Source organism: Thalassophryne amazonica, chromosome 12 (genome assembly GCF_902500255.1).
Source record: "Thalassophryne amazonica chromosome 12, fThaAma1.1, whole genome shotgun sequence".
Lineage (NCBI taxonomy): Eukaryota > Metazoa > Chordata > Actinopteri > Batrachoidiformes > Batrachoididae > Thalassophryne > Thalassophryne amazonica.
Genome location: NC_047114.1, coordinates 45,800,861 through 45,827,642, shown reverse-complemented (window position 1 = coordinate 45,827,642; position 26,782 = coordinate 45,800,861). Strand labels below are relative to the sequence as shown.

The following is a 26,782-nucleotide window of genomic DNA, read 5'->3' as shown; positions in this document are numbered from 1 at the left end:
CCCTGACCTCTAGTAATACTGTGAGAAATCTTGGAGTCATTTTTGATCAGGATATGTCATTCAAAGCGCATATTAAACAAATATGTAGGACTGCTTTTTTGCATTTACGCAATATCTCTAAAATTAGAAAGGTCTTGTCTCAGAGTGATGCTGAAAACTAATTCATGCATTTATTTCCTCTAGGCTGGACTATTGTAATTCATTATTATCAGGTTGTCCTAAAAGTTCCCTGAAAAGCCTTCAGTTAATTCAAAATGCTGCAGCTAGAGTACTGACGGGGACTAGAAGGAGAGAGCATATTTCACCCATACTGGCCTCTCTTCATTGGCTTCCTGTTAATTCTAGAATAGAATTTAAAATTCTTCTTCTTACTTATATAAGGTTTTGAATAATCAGGTCCCATCTTATCTTAGGGACCTCATAGTACCATATCACCCCAATAGAGCGCTTCGCTGTCAGACTGCAGCCTTACTTGTAGTTCCTAGGGTTTGTAAGAGTAGAATGGGAGGCAGAGCCTTCAGCTTTCAGGCTCCTCTCCTGTGGAACCAGCTCCCAATTCGGATCAGGGAGACAGACACCGTCTCTACTTTTAAGATTAGGCTTAAAACTTTCCTTTTTGCTAAAGCTTATAGTTAGGGCTGGATCAGGTGACCCTGAACCATCCCTTAGTTATGCTGCTATAGACTTAGACTGCTGGGGGGTTCCCATGATGCACTGAGTGTTTCTTTCTCTTTTTGCTCTGTATGCACCACTCTGCATTTAATCATTAGTGATTGATCTCTGCTCCCCTCCACAGCATGTCTTTTTCCTGGTTCTCTCCCTCAGCCCCAACCAGTCCCAGCAGAAGACTGCCCCTCCCTGAGCCTGGTTCTGCTGGAGGTTTCTTCCTGTTAAAAGGGAGTTTTTCCTTCCCACTGTCGCCAAGTGCTTGTTCACAAGGGGTCGTTTTGACCGTTGGGGTTTTTACGTAATTATTGTATGGCCTTGCCTTACAATATAAAGCGCCTTGGGGCAACTGTTTGTTGTGATTTGGCGCTATATAAATAAAATTGATTGATTGATTGATATAAACACTACAAAGTGATCCAATCAGTTCTGTTCAGATTTCATTTAACATTGGCTTTGTGCTGTGAAGAAACATATTTACTATTTATGCTTTCTTGAGGAGACATTCTTTTCATAAAAGTTTAAGGGAATATTACTTTTCACACTGTCTCTAAATCCAAACTCATGAAAACAACACTTTAGATCTCACTGTGACTGTGGATTCACCCGTATTTCCTCAGGATCCAGGCTGTGCTCGCTCCAGGCAGAAGTGATGCTGTTGTTTAGGTAAGAGCCAGATCTTCCCATGTCCAGCTCTTCCTCGTAGGCCTCAGTGGCAATATCGTCTCTGGCCTGAGTGCCTTTGGACACAAACTAAGACAGATGGATGGTAAGATTACAAAATGTTGATTCTGTCAGGATGGCTGAAAATGATGTGAAATGAAAAGACTGGGCAAAATGGAATAGAGTGTAGTTTGCATCTGATCATCTGATGTGACAGAATGAATGTGTTGCCAGAGTGGAGTGGAGAAAACCAGCATACAGACTGAAGAAAAAACAATTTCCGAGGCCCCAGTAAATTTTATTAACAGCAAATGTACAAGAGGGCCCATTGTGAGAGACGTCTGTTGTTGTTGTTTGTTTTACTTTATGTAGTGTAGTGTAGTTAATAAATTATTAAATGTTCTATTCAATATTATGTTTGAAATTCTTAAAAAGGGAAAATCTATTCATTCTGTTTAAATTGTTATTCATTAAAAATGATGACTGATTTTTACATGTTCTACAGTTATGCTGTTTTGTATGCTGTAGTCAGAATAGCAAAATAAAACAAAAACAAACAATACAACAACAGCAACTGTGGAGGCTAACTGTGGTGGTGGTCCCCATCTTCAAAAAAGGGGGCCGGAGAGTTTGTTCCAATTAAAGAGGAATCACACTTCTCAGCCTCCCACGGGTACTACAGAGGAGACTTAGACTGTTAGTCGAACCTCAGATTCAAGAGGAGCAATGCGGCTTCTGTCCTGGTCATGGAACTGTGGACCAGCTCTTTATCCTTGCAGGGATAATGGAGGGGTCTTGGGAGTATGACCAACCAGTCTTCATGCGTTTTGTGGACTTGGAAAAAGGTGTATGACCGGGTCCCTTGGGGTATACTGTGGGGGGTGCTGAGGGAGTATGGGGTATCGGATTCACTCAAATGTGAGATCCGTTCTCTATATGACCAAAGTAGAAGCTGTGTCTACATTCTCGGCATTACATCAGACTTGTTTCCGGTGGAAGTTGGACTCTGCCAGGGCTGCCCCTTCTCACCAGTCCTGTTTGTGATGTTAAAATGGTAAATGGACTGCAGTTATATGGTGCTTTTCCATCTGCATCAGACGCTCAAAGTGCTTTACAATTATGCCTCACATTCACCCCAAATCCTGTTTGTGATGTTAAAATGGTAAATGGACTGCATTTATATAGCGCTTTTCCATCTGCATCAGACACTCAAAGCGCTTTACAATTATGCCTCACATTCACCCTGATGTCAGGGTGCTGCCATACAAGGTGCTCACTACACACCGGGAGCAATAGGGGATTAAAGGCCTTGCCCAAGGGCCCTTAGTGATTTTCCAGTCAGGCAGAGATTTGAACCCATGATCTTCTGGACTCAAGCCCAACACCTTAACCACTAGACCATCACCTCCCCTGATGTTCAGGGACAGGATTTCAAGGCGCAGTCATGGAGTGGAGGGTGTCCAGTTTGGTGACCTCAGAGTTGCATCTCTGCTTTTTGCAGATGATGTGGTTCTGTTGGATTCATCAGGTGGTGACCGCTGATGTGCACTGAGCACGTTTGAGGCAGAGCGTGAAGCGAGTGGGATGAGGATCAGCGCCTCCAAACCAGAGACCATGGTCCTCTCTGGGAAAATGGTGGATTTTCTGAGAGACCCCTGACTCTTCCTTGACCCTCTAGGTCAAGTGGAGGAATTTAAGTATCTCAGGATCTTGTTCATAAGTGGGGGGAAATTGGAGTGGGAAATCGAAAAAAACAGACTGAGATCTGAAATTTTACAGATGTTGTACCAGTCCATCATGGTAAAAAAGGAGATGAGGCAGAAGATGTGGCTCTCAATTTGCCAGTTGATTTACGCTCCTATCCTCACCTATGGTCATGAACTTTGGGTAATGACTGAAATAATAAGATTGCGGATACAAGTGGCAGAAATGAGATTCCTCCATCAGGTATCTGGGTTTACACGCTTGGACGGGGTGACAAGCTCGATTATCTGGGAGGAACTCGAAGTAGAGCTGATACTTCTTCACATCAAAAGGAGCCAGTTGAAGTGGTTTGGGCATCTGGTGAGGATGGTCCCTGGTCGTCTCTTTAAGGAGGTCTTCCAAGCACATCCGACTGGGAGGCAAACTGGGGTGGAGCAGGAGGTTTGGTGGAGAAATTCTATTTCCCAGTTGGCTTGGGAACACCTTGGGATCCCCAGGGAAGAATTGGGAACACCTTGGGATCCCCAGGAAGAATTACAGGACTTTGCCAAGGATAGGGAAGTGTGGAATGAGCTGCTTGCTCTGCTCCAACTGCGACCTGGACCCAGATAAGTGTCTAAGTGTTTCAAAATGAATGAATGAACTATGGAAGCTTAAAAAAGGATGTAACATAAAAAATTGTAACACAGATTTTTCTGAACCTACACACACACACACACACACACACACACACACGCGCGCGCGCGTGTGTGAGAGAAGCCCTGACTTGTGAAGGAATTAAAATTTAAATTGCATCATCAATTCAAACGAATAGAGGTTTTGTTTTGTTTCTTCAGATGTCAATGTCTTTATTTGGGTTTTTATGTCCAGAAACAACACTCTCACAAATAAAAACATGAACTGATACCAAAGATGTCACAACACATAACCAGAACACAAAAACACAATTTTATTTGGCTCAAAACAGAAAAAGATAGCAGGTCTCAAAAATTGCCTAACAAACTCAACAGGGAGCCTATTGGTTGCCCGGTGTGCAGGTGATCAATCTGTGAAGTTGCAAAGCTTAACTCAGGAGACAAATGGGGCTAATAGTTCAGACAGGTATAAAGTGTGGAGGTAATAAGTCCACATAACACACAGAATCAGTCCTTAACTAAGCATCAGTCCAAGCTCACAAAGGCAAACTCAGAGGTCACGAACAGGCAGGTAAGTCACAATGTGAAGAATAGGCATGTAGGGAAACTTGGACGGCATGACACATGAAATCAAGGGATGAATTCAGACAATCCAGCAGCCTGCTACCACTCCCAGTGCGCTTAACAAAGGATGTCAATCAACTGATGACAGATGCATGTGAATACAAATACTCTAACAGCAGACGTGCAAACACATATGAACATGGAAGTGAAGTCAACCAGAGTGCACACAGAAGGCATGGACACAATAAGGGTGTTAGGAAAACTCCCACAGGTGCAAACTGCTTACGGAGAGAAATCTCCCAATCTATCACAGGAGAAGCCAGCAAAGTGCTCACAGAGAAAACCTCCATGCCTGTCACAGGAGAAACCAGCACACCAGTGTAGTGACACAGGCACAAAACACACAAAAGGAACTCCACTAAAATGTACAAACAGAAGCCAGGACAGAGAAATGCCCAAACTACATGGAAGGAACCCCAATAAAATAGGGAGATATAAGCCACAGCAAAACAACACACAGCTAAGACCAACACAATTCAACAAAGCACGGAGAGAACAGCCAGGACAGAGTAATGCACAGACAAAATATAGAAACAGGCCTGTTCCAAATGCATCCCATGACAAACGAATGCTCTGTACAGACAAATTTGATTTTAACCTCCTGTTTCATGGCCATGTTTTTTAGCTTTAGTAGAATGTATCAAATATTTATTGCACAGTGAGGACCAGATGATGTGTGAGATTAACTTTGTCCCACTGTGCTTCGTGGTCTCAGTGTACTCATCCAACAGGTACATCTGAGGTGCCTAATTAAGAAAGAATGAGTGAACACAGAGCACTGAGGGTGCACGCCATTTTTCACCCAGCAGGAGAATTAATTGTTTTCTGTCAGACTTGGAAGAATGTATATTAAGGAACCAGTGGGAGTGTTTAGTGAAATTATAATAACTACTAATCACATTTGAATGATTTTACAATGGTGGCAAATGTGGCAAAAAGCCTGTATTAAATGAACTCATCATGATTAATAACAGGTTGAATTTACAAACTACAGCAGTGACCATTGTGGAAATAATTTCTGCAGAGGTCCTCCATTACATTTGCAGTATTTTGCAATAAAGTCCAGCATTCTTGTACAATTTATGACCTCTGCAGGGAGCCATACTGGTAGAGCTTTGTCACTGTATGGTAGTGCATTACTGGCAAAAAAAAAAAAAAAAGTAAAGTAAAACATTTTCATTTTAGGTCTTTGTGTTACAGCAAGATTTTTTCCCTTTGGCAATTACTACATCTAAAATTTGTCACTTTTATGAATTTTATATTGATCTGTTGGGGATTTTCTGCAAACTTAAGATTCAAAGATTGACAGGAGACGAACTTAGAAAACCAGATGCTGAATTAAAGAGATGCCAACATTGAACAAGAAAGTCACCATCACAGTGCTGGGATCTTGAAAACAGACATCACATGTACCATTATTAACAAGAACCCCATCCTTTGGGCTCCCTGCATTTTAAGCCTGCACTCAGCCAACCTCCAAGTGGGCGGGCCTTCCCCGCTGGGTGGATTAATGGAGCTATGTGATTGGGTGAAAAAGTGTGACCTTATGTGTGGGTGACATGTTCGCATTGCTCATCTGAACGGTATGTGTTCAAGACCTTGTGATGGATGTTTGTGTCAGCATTAGCACAGAACAGAATATTTCATGACGCCTGCCTGCCCCAGACGGAGACATGTAGACCTTCAGTTTTGTATTAAGTTGGTTCGAGGACAAGCATCATGAAATATTCTGCCCAACAGATCCTACTGATCTTCCTATTTTTTGTATAGAGGTTATCCATAATGGAATTTCCAGTTTGACCATAAAAAAGAAAGAAAGAAAGAAAGTGATTAAAATGTGTTACTGAGTTGTGTTATGTCATTCTGTAGGATTTTGTGATAAAATTGATTTATTTTGCTCTTTTTTTTACTGTTTTGATTTCAATAGGGACTGGTTCAAATTTTCTGAACCCTCCTTCCCTTCCTGGAAAGTGGGGTGGGGGTGGGGGGGTCACTTCCATTTTAGTCCACTCAAAACTAAAAATACACCTATTGCCACTATATATTGACCAATTTTCAGAAAATTTGAGCCATTTTGTAGTTTCTAAGAATTTGGATTATGAGACGCTACCTCCAACTCATGCTACCTCATATCCTCTGTGCAAACTCCATGGTGCGAAGTAAAACATACCAAACTAACTGCCCCAAGCTTCCTCCAGCTGAAGAGAATGGGTGGAATTTAGAGGACAGAGTGTATGTTCCAGCAAGATGTCTTACTCTCCCTGCCCCACGGGTGGTAATTGTGCTCGCCAGGTGTGGTTGCAAAGCAGGTTGCTCTGAATGATGCACCAGATCAAAGAATGGTCTGACTTGTACTCCTCTCTGCAAATGCCACAGTGGAGACTGTGAAAACACTGTAAAGGAGGCTGCTTTGGACAGTGACTCTGATGATGACTAGATACCACTGAACTTAATACAGTACATTTAAATTCGCAAAGAGACTCTAATCTAATGTAAAATTACAGGTTAAGGTTGCACGAAGCCCATTGACATAATATACTTGGAGCTGTTTTAGAAAAACTAGATCAACATGTGGATCCCTACCCCAGTCTCATTGTTTTTTTTTTTTTTGTGCTCCCATCATGAAATGAGTCACATTTTCATGACTTTTTTTTTTTTTTTTACTATTTGTAACAGTAACCCTTCCCATAACCTTAACCATAAACCCCACAGCCACCCCCATAAACCATAAACCCCTTGTCACCCCACATTTTGTGCTCCTGTCACAAAATGAATTTGTGCTCCCATCACAAAAATGTGCCTTTTTTTTTCTTTTTTAATCAAGTACCATAGATAATTTACTTTTTGTGATGCCATCACAAAATGGCATGAGATTGGGTTAGGATCCCATGCCATATTTCCTGTGATGGCCCATAGAAAAATGGGAAGAACAACAAATTCTCCTAAAATGAGAACTCACTCACTCACTCACTCACTCACTCACTCACTCACTCACTCACTCACTCACTCACTCACTCACTCACTCACTCACTCACTCACTCACTCACTCACTCACTCACTCACTCACTCACTCACTCACTCACTCACTCACTCACTCACTCACTCACTCACTCATCTTCAACTGCTTATCTGGGACCGGGTAGTGGGTAAATGGGAAATCATTCATTTTAAAACAGCATGATATTTATTTAGCAAAAAACAACTATTGGATTTACTTGTGTTAAATGTATCTTTTTTTAAATTTTTTTGTAAATTACAACAGCTTTATGCCACAAAATTTACAGGGTGTTCTGTAAAGGTATCTGTGTTTTCACTGTGCAGCACCTTTTATGGCCGTCTGATGGCAGACTGTATCATCTACCTGTTGTCTACATATGTTTTGGATGCCATTGTGCAAGTGTGGACGAGGTAACCCGGATACGTTCCGACAGGGTTGACCAAGGCCTCTTTTCCTCCCGATTGCATCAGATTATGGCAATATTTGCAATATTTGGAATGGTTCCTCCACATTCTTGCTATGTGTGAAGGGGCTTTACAATTATTCAAATATGTACATGAGTTGACAAGAGCTGAGTATGTCCAGATAACATGATTTTCTTTGTATTGGAGGGAAACAAAATAAGAAAAATGTCTTAGTTGGACACATTCTGATCATGTTCAACTGGTGTACATATTTAAGTCATGTTTCCTTTTTTCACTGTAGTATCTGCAGGTGATATGAAGTATTTGTTTGAACACAGAAGGAGAAAACAATGTTCATCTTATACAGATTTTATTTTTTATTTGATGTACAATCAAATGGGCAAAATACTATTACAATGTACAGGAGTCAGAGCTAGTCTGACTAAACTTATGAAAGCTATTTGTTTTAGATTGAAAGATGAGTATGTAAAATATCAGCTGGTAAAAAAATGTGATACCTATACAAACAAAGCTAGTGTATTAAAAATTAAACAACAAAGCATTGTATTTACAATTACCAGGTTTACTTACTTGTTTACTTACTACTGGACAACACCGAATTTTAGCATATTTTTAATTTTGTCATAATAAACACAAATATTTAAAGAAACTACATGCTGAGACAAACCTATATTTCAATGTATTACTGTGAGTTGTACTGAATTTAAAGTTGAAATGCATACACTAAAAAAGCTGGAATTTGTAGAATTTTTGTAAGATGTTTTAAAGGATATGTGATTTTACAAAAATAAATAAATTTCTCACAATAATGACAGACAGAGCAGGGATTCTTTTAAGTAACCCTCTGGGGCAAACACCATCGTATATGACGGCTAAGACCAAGATTTACTAAATTATAAATAACTTTTGAATGACATGAGATAGAAACTTACTTTTTTTTTGCTGAAAAGTTAACTCCGCGGACTTTCGAGCTAGCCATCGGCCATCTTTGTACTCCTCATAGAAGCTGTGTGATGAAGTGCGCAATGTGAGTGTCCAATCGGAATTGGTTCACCATCACATGGTTTTCCAAAATCCAATCGTAGGACAGATTTCCCCTCACGTGAAAAGCCAAAGATTGTTTTCAGGAGTGATATGTTACTAGCTGACCCGTTTGTATAGCCCCATGGATGCTCCAATGAGTACATACTATTAGTACATACTCAGTGCGCCCTGCGCCATTATGCACACCGATCAGTGAAAGCAGGAGAACACAGAGAGCCTCTGATGACAATCTCACGTGCTCAAAGAGTGTGTAACTATCAGGATTGCTCCACTAGTTTGCATGTGAATGTTACTGGATAACTCTGTTGCTTTCTCTGCATAAAGCACTGTTTACCATATCAATGGACAACAAAACGCATAGACCATTTTGTATATATTGTTCAAAATGTGCATTTGTGTTTATTGTTTGAACCTTTTTGTTGTACAGTCTTTCACACAAGACTTCAAATTACCTTTATAAAATGTCAAAACAGTTGTTTATTATAGTTTGCTGTGTGTTTTGAATAAATGTGTGTGGAAAATTATTTTTTGCTTTATTTTTTCCTTGCCTATTTTTTATTTTAAACCTTTATTCCACTTATAAATCACAACAAAACATATATATTCTGAAAACACAGGTTGTCCTGAAAAAAAGAGACATAAAACCTGATTGTGGGATGCAGGGAGAGCTGTTAACAGCAATAATAAAACATTTATGCCAGGCGAGTGAACTGTCCAAAAAAATGCCCTCGGACCCCAGAGGGTTTAATCTAGCAGAAACAAATCAGCACAGGTGGAACTTTCTTCTGTTGCACGTATACTTTAGAATCTTGAGTTGGGTGGAGGGTGAACTTGAGGTTAGAAATAAATTTTCAGCTCAGTGGAAAAAAAAAGCAAATATTTTGAAGTTTTCTACAAAGTTGAAGCTAGTTTGGTGCAGGTTGCGTGTTACCTTTGGAACGAGCAGCAGCCCCAGAGTCACAGTCACAGTCAGATGGGTGTGAACAAAGAATAACATGAGCATCCAGTCGGGATGGAGCCCAGGCACCAGGCAGAACCTGCAGGGGGCCAAAGTACAGCCAGAAGCATTTGTCTCAAATAACTGCCCAGTTACATTGGAAAGAACACTGCTCTTTGAGGGATCTGCTATTTAAAGATCTTTCAAAAACCCATAGGGGTGTTTTGTGAAGCCCGACTGATGGCTTAGCAAAGTACAGTACCAGTACATTTCCATTCAACTGAATAAATTAATTCAAAAATTAAATATAAAGAAAGTTCTTAGAGGAAGAATTCAGTCACCATCAACAAATCACTAATTATGCTGAGTAATTCCCATTTTATTCAGACATACAAACATTCTTTGTAAAGGTCCACAGCAGTTTCTCTGGTGGCTTTAAGTGCTTCAGACAGTCATTTCCATTATTGCAGCTATTACTTTAAATGACAGTTGGTATTGTATTTCCAAGCACCAGTCCAGGAAATTGCTCCCATTACCAGTGGATGGTGTGAAAGATCTAAAAGTGTAAATGGAATCTGAGAATTGCCTACATTTGGCACCGATTTTTAAAGACCAATCAAAAGCAAACATGGTGTCACATTAATGAGTTTTTGAAATATCAGACAGTGGGATTGTATACAAAAGACAAACATTATAGTCAGAGAAAGTCTGCTGTCTCTGACTATATGACAGAGAGAGAGAGAGAGAGACAGAGAGAGAGAACAACGCAGAGGTTATGGATGTGATGTTTCATCCCGAAAGGATCCATTCGCTGAGATCCATGAAGGTGAGTCAAAGATCATTGCTCCCAGTCACCACATTCACATTTCTCATAAAGCATTCAAATAGGTCCGTAAAAGTGCGTTAATCTACTTCCAGCCTTATCTCTGGACTGCAGCAGCAGCAGGCGGCTCAGCAAAGAACACGTTTGATTTCCCAGCAAGAGAGAACAGTTTGATTTATAACAGTTTCACCTACGGGACTTTGCAGTTTCTGAATAGATTAAAGATGTGTTTGCCTCCTTTCTCTCTCACTGAACACAATAGACCACAGCCGGGATGAAAGAACATTCAATCACAAGCACTTTTATCAGCGATAGACTGGCAAATTAATTGTAAGGATTTCTGCTTTAGTTTATTCAATTGCTTTCTTTTGTTTTGGCTGCAGATTCTGTAACATGCATCTATTTAGCTTTGCTCCACTGAGACAGAATTGATAAAGCATTCTTTAGATTAGAAGTATGTGCGTTTATAATGACATTCAGCTTCATAGCCCCCGCCTAACACACACACACACACACACACACACACACACACACACACACACACACACACACACACACACACACACACACACACACACACACACACACACACACATTTGTCCAGGAAACATAATCCAGTTTCCAGCAGTTAATAAAGTAATAAATCCATCAAACAGAATATGAATGTCTCCAAACTGAAATGGCTCAACCATATGTATTAACTAGAAGTGGCTATCCTCCCACAAGGTACTCAAAAATGTAAAATAATAATAATAAATTTACCATTGTAATTTTTGCAGGGGGTTGTATAACATAACTAATCATAATTCATTACAACCATTAGAAGTCAATTAGTTCAGTTAATTACTTGCAATATTAATACCCCTGTTTGGTGGGTGACCAAGCGGTTAGTGTGCTCCTTTCCAATGTGGATGGTTCCCAGTTGAAACCCCACAACTGCCCATTCTCCAATATGGAGTTGTGTCAGGAAAGACATTTGGTGTAAAACGTGTGACAAATCAATACACGGATTACGGCACATTGTCTGCACCAATATTGGAAATTCAATTTGTACCCAATTTTAAAATTTGACAAAACCAATGAAAAGAAAATCTGTGGAATATTAGCTGGCTTGAATAATGTCTACTGGGTCCACCAAACCTCTAAAGTTGTTTCCTAGCTAAGTCCATATTGCCACTGCAGAAAAATAAGTTTTCTCAAATAATTTCAAAAGTAATGCATTTAGCCCTTTAGTGTCAATGAAAGCTGAATATTAATGTGGCTCTGTTGGCACCAGTTTGATATCTCTAGCCTCACTCGTTTCGAGATACTGCATTTTCTTGAATTTTTAAGCATTTCTTCATCCAGGTATCCATAAAGACCAGAGGTGAAGGTAGTCATAGTCTCATGAGTACTTTTTTCTGTTTTACTGGTTAGTTTCTTCAATATACACTCAACAAAAATATAAATGCAACACTTTTGGTTTTGCTCCCATTTTGTATGAGATGAACTCAAAGATCTAAAACTTTTTCCACATACACAATATCACCATTTCCCTCAAATATTGTTCACAAACCAGTCTAAATCTGTGATAGTGAGCACTTCTCCTTTGCTGAGATAATCCATCCCACCTCACAGGTGTGCCATATCAAGATGCTGATTAGACACCATGATTAGTGCACAGGTGTGCCTTAGACTGCCCACAATAAAAGGCCACTCTGAAAGGTGCAGTTTTATCACACAGCACAATGCCACAGATGTCGCAAGATTTGAGGGAGCGTGCAATTGGCATGCTGACAGCAGGAATGTGAACCAGAGCTGTTGCTCGTGTATTGAATGTTCATTTCTCTACCATAAGCCGTCTCCAAAGGCGTTTCAGAGAATTTGGCAGTACATCCAACCAGCCTCACAACCGCAGACCACGTGTAACCACACCAGCCCAGGACCTCCACATCCAGCATGTTCATCTCCAAGATCGTCTGAGACCAGCCACTCGGACAGCTGCTGAAACAATCGGTTTGCATAACCAAAGAATTTCTGCAAAAACTGTCAGAAACCGTCTCAGGGAAGCTCATCTGCATGCTCGTCGTCCTCATCGGGGGGTCTTGACCTGACTCCAGTTCGTCGTCGTAACCGACTTGAGTGGGCAAATGCTCACATTCGCTGGCGTTTGGCACGTTGGAGAGGTGTTCTCTTCACGGATGAATCCCGGTTCACACTGTTCAGGGCAGATGGCAGACAGCGTGTGTGGCGTCGTGTGGGTGAGCGGTTTTCTTATGTCAATGTTGTGGATCGAGTGGCCCATGGTGGTGGTGGAGTTATGGTATGGGCAGGCGTCTGTTATGGACGAAGAACACAGGTGCATTTTATTGATGGCATTTTGAATGCACAGAGATACTGTGATGAGATCCTGAGGCCCATTGTTGTGCCATACATCCAAGAACATCACCTCATGTTGCAGCAGGATAATGCACAGCCCCATGTTGCAAGGATCTGTACACAATTCTTGGAAGCTGAAAATGTCCCAGTTCTTGCATGGCCGGCATACTCACCGGACATGTCACCCATTGAGCATGTTTGGGATGCTCTGGACCGGCGTATACGACAGCGTGTACCAGTTCCTGCCAATATCCAGCAACTTCGCACAGCCATTGAAGAGGAGTGGACCAACATTCCACAGGCCACAATTGACAACCTGATCAACTCTATGCGAAGGAGATGTGTTGCACTGCATGAGGCAAATGGTGGTCACACCAGATACTGACTGGTATCCCCCCCAATAAAACAAAAGTGTTGTGTGGGCCGCTGAAGAGGAGGTACTGCTGGCCCACCACCACCAGAGGGCACCCTGCCTGGAGTGCGGGCTCCAGGCACCAGAGGGCGCTGCCATCTCACAGGAGCAGCCGGGGTGACAGCTGTCACCTACGACAGCTGTTACCAATCATCTGATCCGCAGCGGTATATCTGCAAGACGTCATCTCCACTTCTCTGCCGAGATATCGCTCTACCAAGTAGGTAACGATCTCAGCTGTGTTGATTCTCTGACAGGAATATCTATTGCTTGTGTGTGTTGGACAGCAGATATTCTGTTTCTTTTTTCGACGAGAGGTGGAGGTGGCATTCCCACCATACGTGTTGCTGGGTGCACACGCACCCACATCTAACTGTTTTTGTTCCTCGCCAGCAGTACCAGATCCGACAAGCGGAGGCAGTGGCCACCTGGGTGTTCGGGACTTGGCGGCTCCAGTATTCCCGGGGTTCGGTGGCGGAGGAAATCGTGTGGTTCCGGTTCTGCTTTGGACGGACGTCTCTTATCTTCGAGCCTGCCCACACGTCACCCTTGTAATTGACTGACTGTTAAATTTCACATTCGCCGTGTTGGTTGTGCTTTTTCACAACAGTAAAGTGTTGTTATTTGACTTCCTTCATTGTCCGTTCATTTGCGCCCCTGTTGTGGGTCCGTGTTCCTACACTTTCACAACAAAAACTGCACCTTTCAGAGTGGCCTTTTATTGTGGACAGTCTAAGGCACACCTGTGCACTATTCATGGTGTCTAATCAGCATCTTAATATGGCACACCTGTGAGGTGGGATGGATTATCTCAGCAAAGGAGAAGTGCTCACTATCACAGATTTAGACTGATCTGTGAACAATATTTGAGGGAAATGGTGATATTGTGTATGTGGAAAAAGTTTTAGATCTTTGAGTTCATCTCATACAAAATGGGAGCAAAACCAAAAGTGTTGCGTTTATATTTTTGTTGAGTGTAAGATCTTAATTGCTTCCATGTTGCTATATCTGAGTTATAGCATGATTTCAGTAATGTACAAAGTGTTTGCACCATGGAGCCACAGAACCAAACCACTAGAAGGACACAGGTATATCTAGACTTCTGCATTATTTTAAGGCAAGTTTTTGCTTCTGCTGAAAACCTGATTGATGAGATGACAGAGTATGTGTACTCTTTCTGCAGTTATTCTGGTGCTCTTATTGATGGTCTGTCACAATAGGTTCAGTTAGTGGAAATCGTGCCCAAGTACTTTTCAGTACTTACCAGAGAATTTGTCCCAATATTTGCATTAGTCCAGGTTGTCTATATTGTATCCTGTAGTACTTGTAGGTACTTTATCACTATGGCAGATAAGCCACTGCAAAAGAATGATAGCCCAAGCCAAAATGCAAAAGCAGAAGCAACAAGGAAGTCAAAGTCCATATATGGACTGGGAGCTGCTATAAGCCAGGGGTGGGCAACGAGAGCCGAGACACTGCAGGTTTTCCTTGCAACCAATCACCTCAGCAGGTGGGTTGCTGATGAACATAAACACCTGGTTGTCAATTAAATCACCTGCTGAAACACCTGAACATTAATGAAATCACCTGCTGAGGTGATTGGTAGCAAGGAAAACCTGCAGTGCTTCGGCCCTTCATGGCACATGATTGCCCACCCCTGCTATAAGCAAAGATGATGCTATCATAACAGGATCCAGTTCTTCCCAACTGCAATCAAGTCCTCAGACAGTGGTGGGCACAGTTCCAATAATCCGATAACCGATAATTATCGAAGATAAAGTTTTCATTATCGGATTATCTTTTCAAAAAACTTTGAAAACCATTGTCGGACTAATTATCTTCCGATAAATTTTTGTCAGATAACTTCCATCCATCCATTTTCTTCTGCTTTATCCGGAGTCGGGTCACGGGGGCAGCAGCTCAAGCAAAGCCGCCCAGATCTCCCAATCCACACACACCTCCCCCAGCTCTTCCGGGGGAACCCCAAGGCGTTCCCAAGTCAGCCGAGAGATGTAGTCCCTCCAGCATGTCCTGGGTCTTCCCCAGGGCCTCCTCCCAATGGGACGTGCCCGGAACACCTCTCCAGCGAGGCATCCAGGGGTCATCCAGAAAAGATGCCCGAGCCACCTCAACTGACTCCTTTCATGTGGAGGAGCAGCGGCTCGACTCCCGAGTGACCGAGCTCCTCACCCTATCTCTAAGGGAGCACCCAGCCACCCTGCGGAGGAAACTCATCTCGGCCGCTTGTACTCGTGATCTCGTTCTTTCAGTCATGAGCCAAATCTCATGACCATAGGTGAGGATCGGAACGTAGATCGATCGGTAAATCGAGAGCTTTGCCCCCTACTCAGCTCTCTCTTCACCACGACGGTCCGATACAGTGACCGCATCACTGCAGATGCTGCACCGATCCGTCTATCAATCTCACGCTCCATCTGTCCCTCACTCGTGAACAAGACCCCAAGATACTTAAACTCCTCCACTTGAGGCAAGGACACTCCACCGACCTGAAGAGGGCAAAGCACCTTTTTCCGGTCGAGAACCATGGCCTCGGATTTGGAGGTGCTGATTCTCATTCCGGATGCTTCACACTCGGCTGCAAACCACCCCAGTGCACGCTGAAGGTCCTGATTTGATGAAGCCAACAGCCAAGTCCGATAACTTTTAGACCGTTAACGTCGTAAACAACAGTGAACAGATGTGTGGTTCTACCCTCTGCAAACAGAGGAGAGCTGCTTCTAGAAGAAACCGCTCTATCCTCTGCAGGAAAAGGAGAACTAGTCACCAAAAAAAAAAAACCTCATTTTTTTTAACCCCATTCTGATACGCGGCCAATATCACCAAAGTCATCCAGAGGCATACATTTTTAACTTATGGTTCAAATTTTAACCAAACTTATTTTGGACAAGTTATTTAAATTAACGTCACTTCTGAAGTTTTATAAAGTGAAAATATCAGATATATGTTTTAGTTTTAAAGTAATGCGCTAATTTTTAAGGTTTTAGTGTGTGGCATGCTGTGTCCAGGTGCATTATGGGTAGGGTAATCTCAGTACGGTAATCTCAGTACGTTCACGACAGGAGAAATGCATTTCAGACACCCTGATCAGGACAACAGCATTAAACTCTAGTACCTAAAACTCTCGTGAATATATTCTCTTATAGACGTTTTTATTGTGTTTGCGTTTATTAAATTCCACGCATCTTAAACATAGCAAGAAGCAACACAGATTATCTGGAATTTTGTGTTTGCAGGTTTTCAAGGTCTCTACTGCCATCTACTGGCCAGTAGTGTTCATGGCAGTATTCAAACTGAAGCTGGGCTAATATTTTCAATAACTGTACTCGTACGTTCAAAAACCACACGTCAGACTCGTGTTTCCAGAAGCAAAACGTAAACAGAAGCTTTTTTTTTCAAACTTAATTTCCAAAAACTCTCAATGGGAGACATCAAAGTTAAAAAAAAAAATACTGAGAACTGCATTGAGATGCTCTGATCGGTCTGCACTTTTAACCACTGCAAATGGACAACACCATTAACATCGCAACATAAAAGTATTTTTACATTGTGCCTAAAACTCTCATGAATATATTCTCTGGGTTCATAGATGTTATTGTGTTTGTTTTATGTAAACATGCGAGAATCACAGGCTGTCTCTCCATTATTTTCAATGGGAGCTGCTGTGAGCTACGCTCGCTTCCTGATCATGTCGTTCTGGGAGAAAGTGAAGTTTGCTCTTTAACATCTTGATTATTGTTCTTTACAACACTGTTTGTCCTCTTTGTTCCAGACTAATATATATATAAGATGTCTGAAATTCAGTTTGCGTTTATTAAATTCCACGCAGATTAAACGTACACGGATTATTTGTTATACAGTGGTCCCTTGCTATAACGCGGTTCATCTTTCGCAGCCTTGCAGTTTCGCGGATTTGTTTAGTGCAATTTTGCATGCTTCTTTTTTTTTTTTTTTACAGCGCATTGTGTTCTGCGTCCTTATCAGGCGGGCCGGTCGCGGCACCGGTCGGCATCACCGGTCGGCATCACCGGGATTGCTCTCACTGCCTCCGATGCGCTTACTGAGTGTGCGGGCTCAGCAGTGGGCCACTCACACCGCCCCCCTGTCTGCTGTGTGGAGCTGCGGACAAGTCTGGCAACAGGTCCAGAGACTATGCTCGCTGTTTTGATGCAGAGCGCTCCGCCAGCCCGCAAGGATAGACTTCTTGCGGAAAAATCCACAGCGCCCGCTGCATGGTCTCGGTAACCACAGCCGCAGAGCTCCGTGGCCATGTGGATTCTTTGCGGGTCCCCCATCCGTACCTCCATGTGTCTGTTTATAATCTTCCAGAAAAAGAGAGTGTTTACACAGGAGAGAAAAGTGAGAAAATGTTAATGCCTGTTTGAAGAAAAAGTGTATAAAGTGTGTAGTGAGGGGCTTAACATCCTTAAAACATCTATAATAATTGTAAAAAAATAACGCTGACTACTTTGCGGATTTCGCCTATTGCGGGTTATTTTTAGAACGTAACTCCCGCGATAAACGAGGGACCACTGTAATTGTTTTAGCAAGTTTTCAGGGTATCATGCATGTTGTTTCTTATTAACGTGATGAAAAGCATAAAAAATACATTTTTGTAGAATAATCTTAATTTACAATTGTCATGTGGATTCTCTATATGTTGTTTGACTGCAGTGACTCTCTAGCGCGCAAGGGATTATGGGATACGTCAAGAGGGTGAATGGCAGTGTTTTATTTATTTTGACACTGGTTATATCAGACGGTTATCTAATTATAACTTGGCTTTTTTTGATAATGCCTTTTTTTACAAATAAAAAAATGGCATATTTTACAAAACCACATTTATCTGTAAACACCAGCACACGACACACCTCACATTAATGTGTTGGTTTGCACAAATGATAGAATTGACATTAATGGAGTTATTCCATCAGTATTCATTTTATTTATACACCAAACCATAACTCAGCACTGCTTTATTTTCCAAGATCTCGGCCTGATGGAAGTGCTGTGATTGGGTAGAGAGTAGAGCTTTGTGGCTCCTTCCAGCAGGGGGCAGGATGCTCAAAGACAGAAGTGCTGACTTATTGTTTGGGTGTGTTGTTGCTTTTGATGCTTCCAAAAGCGATCGTAGTGTTAAAACTCAAAATCACTTGTTAGTAGTTGTAAGTGTACCGGAGACAATACTGGAATTTATCGGTTATCTGTAACATCCAATACATTTTTGGGTGGTTTATTGTTTTAACTTTATCGAAGATAACTTTTCAGTTATCTGATTATCTGTTATCAAAGTTAATTTTTTGGTTATCTGTGCCCACCACTGTCCTCAGATGTATGATGTAGCACATCCGAGATGGAACATCTCAGGAACTAATAAAGATAGAGACACAGCACCCTGATAGTTGAGTTCTGGACATACTGCAATCTGTCTAGGGCCTTGTTGGGCAGCCCAGACAGGACGCCGTCGCAGTAGTCCAGATGGGAGGTGATGAAGGCATGGATGTGTTGTGAAAGTGTCGTGACACGGACCCACAACAGGGGGCGTTAATGAACGGACAATGGATAAGCCAAAAAGTAACAATTTTAATGTTGTGAATCACACAACGATGTACAGACAATAATAATACAGTGTCTGTCAATCATACACCAGGTGACGTGTGGGCAGGCTCGACGATAGAAGACGCCTGGCGAGAGAAAAGCCAGATCCACACAGCTTCCACTGCCAACGGAGCTGAAGAACACCGGAGCCGCCAAGCCCTGCGCCCCAGGTGGCCGCTGTCTTCAGCAGTCAGACCCGGTACTGCTGGCAGAGAACAGAGACAGTCCAGATGAGTGTGAGGTCGCACACTCAGTAATCCCACAGTCTGTATTCAGTAAAGGAGGGAGAACCTCCACCTCCAATCACACACTCGTGCAGCTCCTGTCTAACCACTTATCTGGTTGGAGTGTGAAGCGAAGCCGTCGCTGATCACACCAAACGCCAATCCCACAGATAAGGCAAACACCACAGGATAACGGCTGCAAAAGAAGTTCAGACTATTACACAATGTTTTGTTCAGCAGAGAAAATTACCTGATAGGTAGTTGATTTCTCGGCGAGGAGGTGGAGTCGCAGTCCGGCCTTTATGGAGATGGTGATGAGTTGGCTGAGTGACAGCTGGTGCTGATGAAGAGTGACAGCTGTCACTCCCAGTGGCTCCGGCGCCCTCTCGTGCTTGAAGCCCGCACTCCAAGCAGGGCGCCATCTGGTGGTGGTGGGCCAGCAGTACCTCCTCTTCAGCGGCCCACACAACAGGACCCCCCCATCAACGGCTTGTCCGGGTGCCGCCGGTAGAAGTCGGCCAGGAGGGCCGGGTCCAGGATGAAGCTCCTCTTCACCCAGGAGCGTTCTTCGGGTCCATACCCCTCCCAGTCCACCAGATACTGGAACCCCCGGCCCTTTCGACGGACATCCAGGAGCCTGCGCACGGTCCAGGCAGGCTCTCCATCTATGATCCGGGCAGGAGGCGGCGCCGGTCCGGGGGTGCAGAGAGTCGATGTGTGGTAGGGTTTGATCCTTGAGGTATGGAACACTGGATGAATCCGCAGTGAAGCTGAAGCTACCAGCTTCACTGCGGCCGGACTGAGGACTTTGGTTATGGCAAAAGGTCCAATGTACCTGTCCTTGAGCTTCTGGGATTCCACCTGCAGGGGAATGTCCTTTGTGGATAGCCAAACCTCCTGCCCGGGCTGGTATGCAGGGGCCGGGGAACGCTGGCGGTCTGCATGGGCCTTAGCCCTCGTCCGGGCTCTGAGCAGGGCAGAGCGGGCGGTACGCCACACCCGACGGCACTTCCTCAGATGGGCCTGGACCGAGGGCACCCCGACCTCTCCCTCCACCAGTGGAAACAATGGGGGCTGGTACCCCAAACACACCTCAAACGGGGAGAGGCCGGTGGCAGATGAAACTTTGCTATTATGAGCGTACTCGATCCAGGCCAGATGGTCACTCCAGGCCGTCGGGTGCGTGGAGGTCACGCAGCGGAGGGCCTGCTCCAGTTCCTGGTTCGTCCGCTCTGCCTGCCCGTTCGTCTGGGGGTGGTACCCAGACGAGAGACTGACGGTGGCCCCCAGTTCCCTGCAGAAACTCCTCCAGACCTGGGAGGAGAACTGAGGACCACGATCCAAGACAATGTCTGATAGAATCCCATGCAGACGCACGACGTGGTGGACCAGGAGGTCTGCAGTCTCCTGGGCCGTCGGGAGCTTTGGGAGGGCCACGAAGTGGGCCGCCTTGGAGAACCGGTCCACTATCGTTAAGATGGTGGTGTTGCCCTGGAACGGCGGGAGGCCCGTGACAAAGTCCAGACTGATATGAGACCAGGGGCGACGAGGCACAGGCAGAGGCTGGAGGAGGCCTTGGGCCTTGTGATGGTCGGCTTTGCCCCTGGCACAGGTGGTGCAGGCCTGGACATACTCCCGGACGTCGGCTTCCATAGACGCCCACCAGAAGCGCTGCTGGACCACTGCCACGGTCCTTCGCACCCCTGGGTGACAGGAGAGCTTGGAACCGTGACAGAAGTCAAGGACTGCAGCCCTGGCCTCTGGTGGGACGTACAGTTTGTTCTTCAGACCTGTCCTCAGGTCCGGGCTCCGTGTCAGGGCCTCCCGGACGGTCTTCTCCACGTCCCAGGTAAGGGCGGCCACGACAGTGGACTCGGGGATGATGGTTTCAGGGGGGTCTGACAGCTCGGTCTTGACCTCCTCTTCGTGCACCCGGGACAGGGCGTCAGATCGTTGGTTCTTTGTCCCGGGGCGGTAGGTGATCCGGAAGTCAAAACGCCCGAAGAACAGCGACCAGCGGGCTTGCCTGGGGTTCAGACGCTTCGCGGTCCGGATGTACTCCAGGTTCCGATGGTCCGTGAAAACTGTAAATGGTACCGACGCTCCCTCCAACAGGTGTCTCCACTCATCAAGAGCCTCCTTCACCGCAAGAAGTTCCCGATTGCCGACGTCATAGTTCCGTTCAGCTGGGGTCAACCCGCGGGAAAAGTAGGCACAAGGATGGAGAACCTTGTCGGACTCCCCGCTCTGGGACAGCACAGCTCCTATCCCTGAGTCAGAGGCATCCACTTCAACAACAAACTGGCGCTTGGGATCGGGCTGCACCAGAACCGGTGCAGTCGAGAACCGGCGTTTCAACTCCCTAAACGCGGCTTCGCACCGATCCGACCAGGTGAAGGGGACTTTTGTGGAGGTCAGGGCTGTCAGGGGGCTAACTACCTGACTGTAGCCCTTGATGAACCTCCAGTAGAAATTTGCAAAACCGAGGAACTGTTGTAGTTTCCTACGGTTCGTTGGTTGGGGCCAATCTCTCACCGCCGCAACCTTGGCCGGATCAGGGGCGACGGAGTTGGAGGAGATGATGAACCCCAAGAAGGACAAAGAAGTGCGGTGGAACTCACACTTCACGCCCTTCACAAACAGCCGGTTCTCCAACAACCGCTGTAGGACCTGATGTACATGCTTGACATGAGTCTCAGGATCCGGAGAAAAGATGAGTATATCGTCTAGATATACGAAGACAAACCGATGCAGGAACTCCCGCAAAACATCATTAACCAATGCTTGGAATGTCGCGGGCGCATTGGTGAGGCCGAACGGCATGACCAGGTACTCAAAGTGACCTAATGGGGTGTTAAATGCCGTCTTCCACTCGTCTCCCTCCCGGATCCGAACCAGGTGATAAGCATTCCTAAGATCCAATTTCGTGAAAATTTGGGCTCCATGCAGGGGCGTGAACACTGAATCCAACAGAGGTAACGGGTATCGGTTGCGAACCGTGATCTCGTTCAGCCCTCTGTAATCAATGCATGGACGGAGTCCGCCGTCCTTCTTGCCCACAAAAAAGAAACCAGCACCCATCGGGGAGGTGGAGTTCCGGATCAACCCGGCAGCTAACGAGTCCCGGATGTAGGTCTCCATTGATTCGCTTTCCAGACGTGAAAGGTTGTACAGCCTGCTGGACGGGTACTCAGCGCCCAGTATCAAATCAATGGCACAATCGTACGGACGGTGCGGGGGCAGCGTGAGCGCCAGATCCTTGCTGAAGACGTCAGCAAGGTCGTGGTACTCAGCCGGCACTGCCGGCAGATTGGGGGGGACTGAAACCTCCTCCTTAGCAGTCACACTGGGTGGAACCGAGGATCCTAAACACTCCCGGTGGCAGGTTTCGCTCCACTGAACCACAACCCCAGACAGCCAATCAATCCGGGGATTGTGTTTTAACACCCATGGAAAATCCAAAATCACTCGGGAGGTAGAAGGTGTTACATAAAACACAATCTCCTCCCTGTGATTCCCAGACACCACCAATGTCACTGGCTGTGTCTGGTGTGTGATTAGTGGAAGAAGGGTGCCATCTAGCGCCCGCACCGACAATGGTGACGGTAAGACCACTAGAGGGAGCCCAACCTCCTTTGTCCATCTGCTATCCAGCAGATTCCCCTCCGACCCCGTGTCCACCAGTGCTGGGGCGTGAAGGGTTAGATCCCCACTCAGGATCGTGACTGGGATTCGTGCAGATCGTCGGGGTTTCCCCACGTGGGTGTTGTGACCCACCCTTAGCCCAGTCTCTAAGGACGAGTGCTGTTGTTTTGACCGTTTGGGGCATTCTCTCTGTGTGTGCTCGGTAGAGCTGCAGAGAAAACACTCTCCACGGATCAGCCTCCTTTGTCTCTGATCTGATCGTTTTTTGGCCCTGCTCGTTTCCATAGCAACGTCAGCAGGGGGAGCTGTTGTCACGTGGAGAGCCCTGGCAGTGGAGCGTGGGGAAGACGGCTTCCTTTTGGACCCGGGAGGAAGAGGGACGGCTTGTGCCTGGCCCCGCCCCTCGTCTCGTTCCCGTCGGTGTTCCGTTAATCGGTTGTCTAACCGTATAACCAGGTCGATAAGCCCATCTAAATCCCGCGGCTCGTCCTTCGCCACCAGGTGCTCCTTAAGGACCAGAGACAGTCCGTTTACAAAGGCGGCGCGGAGCGCAACAGCATTCCAGCCGGTGTGAAGCGAAGCCGTCGCTGATCACACCAAACGCCAATTCCACAGATAAGGCAAACACCACAGGATAACGGCTGCAAAAGAAGTTCAGACTATTACACAATGTTTTGTTCAGCAGAGAAAATTACCTGATAGGTAGTTGATTTCTCGGCGAGGAGGTGGAGTCGCAGTCCGGCCTTTATGGAGATGGTGATGAGTTGGCTGAGTGACAGCTGGTGCTGATGAAGAGTGACAGCTGTCACTCCCAGTGGCTCCGGCGCCCTCTCGTGCTTGAAGCCCGCACTCCAAGCAGGGCGCCATCTGGTGGTGGTGGGCCAGCAGTACCTCCTCTTCAGCGGCCCACACAACAGGATGAGTGTTTCAGTGACTGAGTCAGTAAGTGACCACGTAAATTCAGCATTGTTTCATAACAAAAGATGGGGGACCGATCAGATCACCACAACAGCATGTCTGAGTCTGACTTGCTGCCGCGCCTGAGTCATTTCGAAGCGTCAGCAGCGATTCACCGATTATCGCCTTGTTTCTGCTTAAAACTGACTTTAGAATGGTTTAAGAGGTTTTACTTTGTCATCTGATGGTTAATAATCACATTATTCCCTTTGATTGCTTTGGGTATAGAGAGTCAGACTCAGAGTCAGTCTCAGACATGCTGCTGTGGTCCGGAATGACGCATGCACAGTGAAGGAGAAGTGGAGTGCAGGAGAAATTTAGCAGCTTTGGTTCTGTCGACTACACTGTCTGGAAGCACTTTAAAATTAAAATGGCCATGTAAAAGTTCTGTGCCCTTCTCCATGTCTGCAGCAGCAGTCAATGACAGACTTGCGGGAAAAAAAAATGTTAACGTGCGATTAAAAAAATTTGTTGGTGTTAATTAATTGATTAATGTGTTAACACAATAATAATGCGTTAACTTGCCCAGCCGTAAATTAAATAAAAATAATAAATAATAATTTCAAACAAGGCTAGGATGGAGTAAAAAAAATACAGCAGTAAGAAAGCTATGAACAGGTCACTCACTTACATATAGAATGATTTCCCACAGGATGAAATATGTGGGAAACGTTCCTGGTTGCCACCATCACACACAGCATGTGTGCAGTCGTCAGCTGCAGGATGAAATATGTAATATGTATGTATATGTCCAGCGAGAAGAGCTCCTGGCTGCCACCTTCATGCACAGATTGCACGCAACTTCATCCTGTGGACAGATGTCCTCCTCTCTTCTCGGAAATGACCAGTATTCATCCACCACTGTGCTAAAGCCCACCTCTGTGTGCGGGCTCCTGCTGTGGTCCTCCATATAAAAATTAAAGATAATACCAGCTAGTGCAGACAGGTGTGTACAGCCTGTTGACCATGCCTGCACAGGCTCATGGCCGCCAGCATGAGGCTGATTCCCCTTGTGGTCCTGATTTAGAAGTAAAAAAGGTCTTCCCAGCTACTGCAGACAGATGTGTCCAGCCTGCTGACCATGTGTGCACGTGAGCCATGACGGCTGGACTCCCTTGGCTGCTTTGAAAAGCACGGTGTCTCTCCGATCATCTCTGCAATTTTGAATTGCTCCCAGGTCAGCTCGTACTTGACTCCCACGGAGAATGTCATATACTCATTTTTGTGTCCAGCCTCACAGGGCATGTTCTGGCATGTCCAGGCACATCCACAATTTCTCTGATAATCACTTGATGGAAAAACCACCGACAGCTGTCTGAACGCATCTCAAAGCCATCCTGTGAGACCAAAATGGAGGTGGTTTTGTCTCGCTCCAGTAGCGAATCCATCATGACGCGCGAAGCCTCCGCTCAGCTTTCCATGACAAAATCTCTTGTTAAAAGTGAAATCTGCCGGAAAATAGTTGATGTCCAGCTCTTGTGATAACCAGAGAAATGGCATACGATGGTCACGGATCCAGACAGCCATCCGTTTAGAAATGAAATGGTTGTTCAGCCTGTCGATGGCGGCTTCGGAGCACGGCGTGCCCCACAGCCGCTGGGGGCCGTCCTTAAAGCGACAGTAACACTCCTTATTCTCTACCAAGCCCGTAATATTTTCACCGAAAGCCAGATCAATTTTTCTAATGGTTTCCAGCTGCCAGTCTCTAACAGTTTCTGAAAAAATTCTGATGGAAAAAAAGCCCAAATCATTCCGCCATTTCCTGGCAATGAAACAACGACGAGGGGGCTGGACCACTCCTCACTCAAAGCCTGCTCATAGGCGAATGATGCAACCGACAGGCGTGGAAAAACTCACGCATGCGCACGAGGGTTCAAGCTTGTCTGACGCAGTCACACGTGATTCAAATCCATATGGTTTTTGAAAAAAATAATAAGGTCGGATACTTTTCTAATAGACCTCGTATACTTGTGCTCAATTGTGCAGCAAAGGCCAAACAAGATGCAGTGCAGGTGGAATGCGATCATAAGGTAGCAAAAAGTCCAGTGCAATGTATGTGTGATGTTTAAATGCCGCAACCCTCAACGCACTGATAATAAGCGATGTTTGGCTTTGCGAGGGAGGATTTATTAGGAAGGGTCTCCATGTCGACTGCAGGCCTGCTCATGGCTGATGAGGCCAATCCAGGACAGCACTGAATATGAGTAAATAAATAAGGGCAACATAGTTACTTAGTAGTTAGCAAGTTGTACAGTGTAATTCATCCACTGCTGACACCGATCTGTTACTTTCTCTCACCGTTTCTCACCTTTACCGTATTTCTTCCACCCACCTGATGATGTGAAAGATGGCTGATATGAGAAGCTCATTGTAGATGGCCACAGCCATATAACGTGGCTCATGGAAAGCCGAGGGTATGGTGCGGACAGCGTAGCACAGGTACACGCCCCACAGCAGGAACAGGAATTCCGCTAGACATCAAAAGATACAGTCACAAGTGGAGTTACAACACTGACTTCACAAAATAGAGGTTTTATTGCGCGTGAGCCACTAAATAAGAGTTGGAACATTTCTGACAAAGGAATCAATAAAGAGCAAATGAACCAAGCAACAGTGACATTAGTGGCTACCAGGAAGTGTCTTCATAAACAGCATGCAAACCAAAAAGTCTACTTTGCATGTGCCTGCCTGAACAGGCCCAGACACATCCCACTGTGTCAATATTCTTATTTAAACTCATAGTCCTTGCAATTAAAGTGAAAAGCATAGGAATAATTGAGTCAGTCAGTGACATTTGGACAATAAATCCATATTTAGATTATGGTGTCAACATACGTTATTTAAAAAAAAATATTCCATTCATTGAGGCTTTTCAGGTTTCAAATCCCGCAAAACCTCGGAGAGGTCGCCACGCTGCGAGATCTCAGTAACATTGAGAACTGCATTGAGACGCTCTGATCGGGTTTCACTTTAACCGCTGCACACAGACAACACCATTAACATCGCAACATAAAACTATTTTTATATTGTGCCTAAAATGTTTGTGAATAT

General features: G+C 44.9%; 1 protein-coding gene across 1 annotated transcript in view; it reads right to left on the bottom strand.

Moving 5' to 3' along the window:
• gpr158b (G protein-coupled receptor 158b) overlaps window positions 1-26,782 on the bottom strand; it is a 246,658-nt gene that overhangs the window by 6,181 nt on the left and 213,695 nt on the right. Inside the window, exons 8-10 of the mRNA XM_034182769.1 lie at window positions 26,064-26,202; window positions 9,691-9,796; window positions 1,273-1,419 (exon numbers count right to left, since the gene is read on the bottom strand). Of these exons, the coding sequence (XP_034038660.1) occupies window positions 1,273-1,419; window positions 9,691-9,796; window positions 26,064-26,202 (392 nt within the window). The remainder of the gene's footprint in view (window positions 1-1,272; window positions 1,420-9,690; window positions 9,797-26,063; window positions 26,203-26,782) is intronic.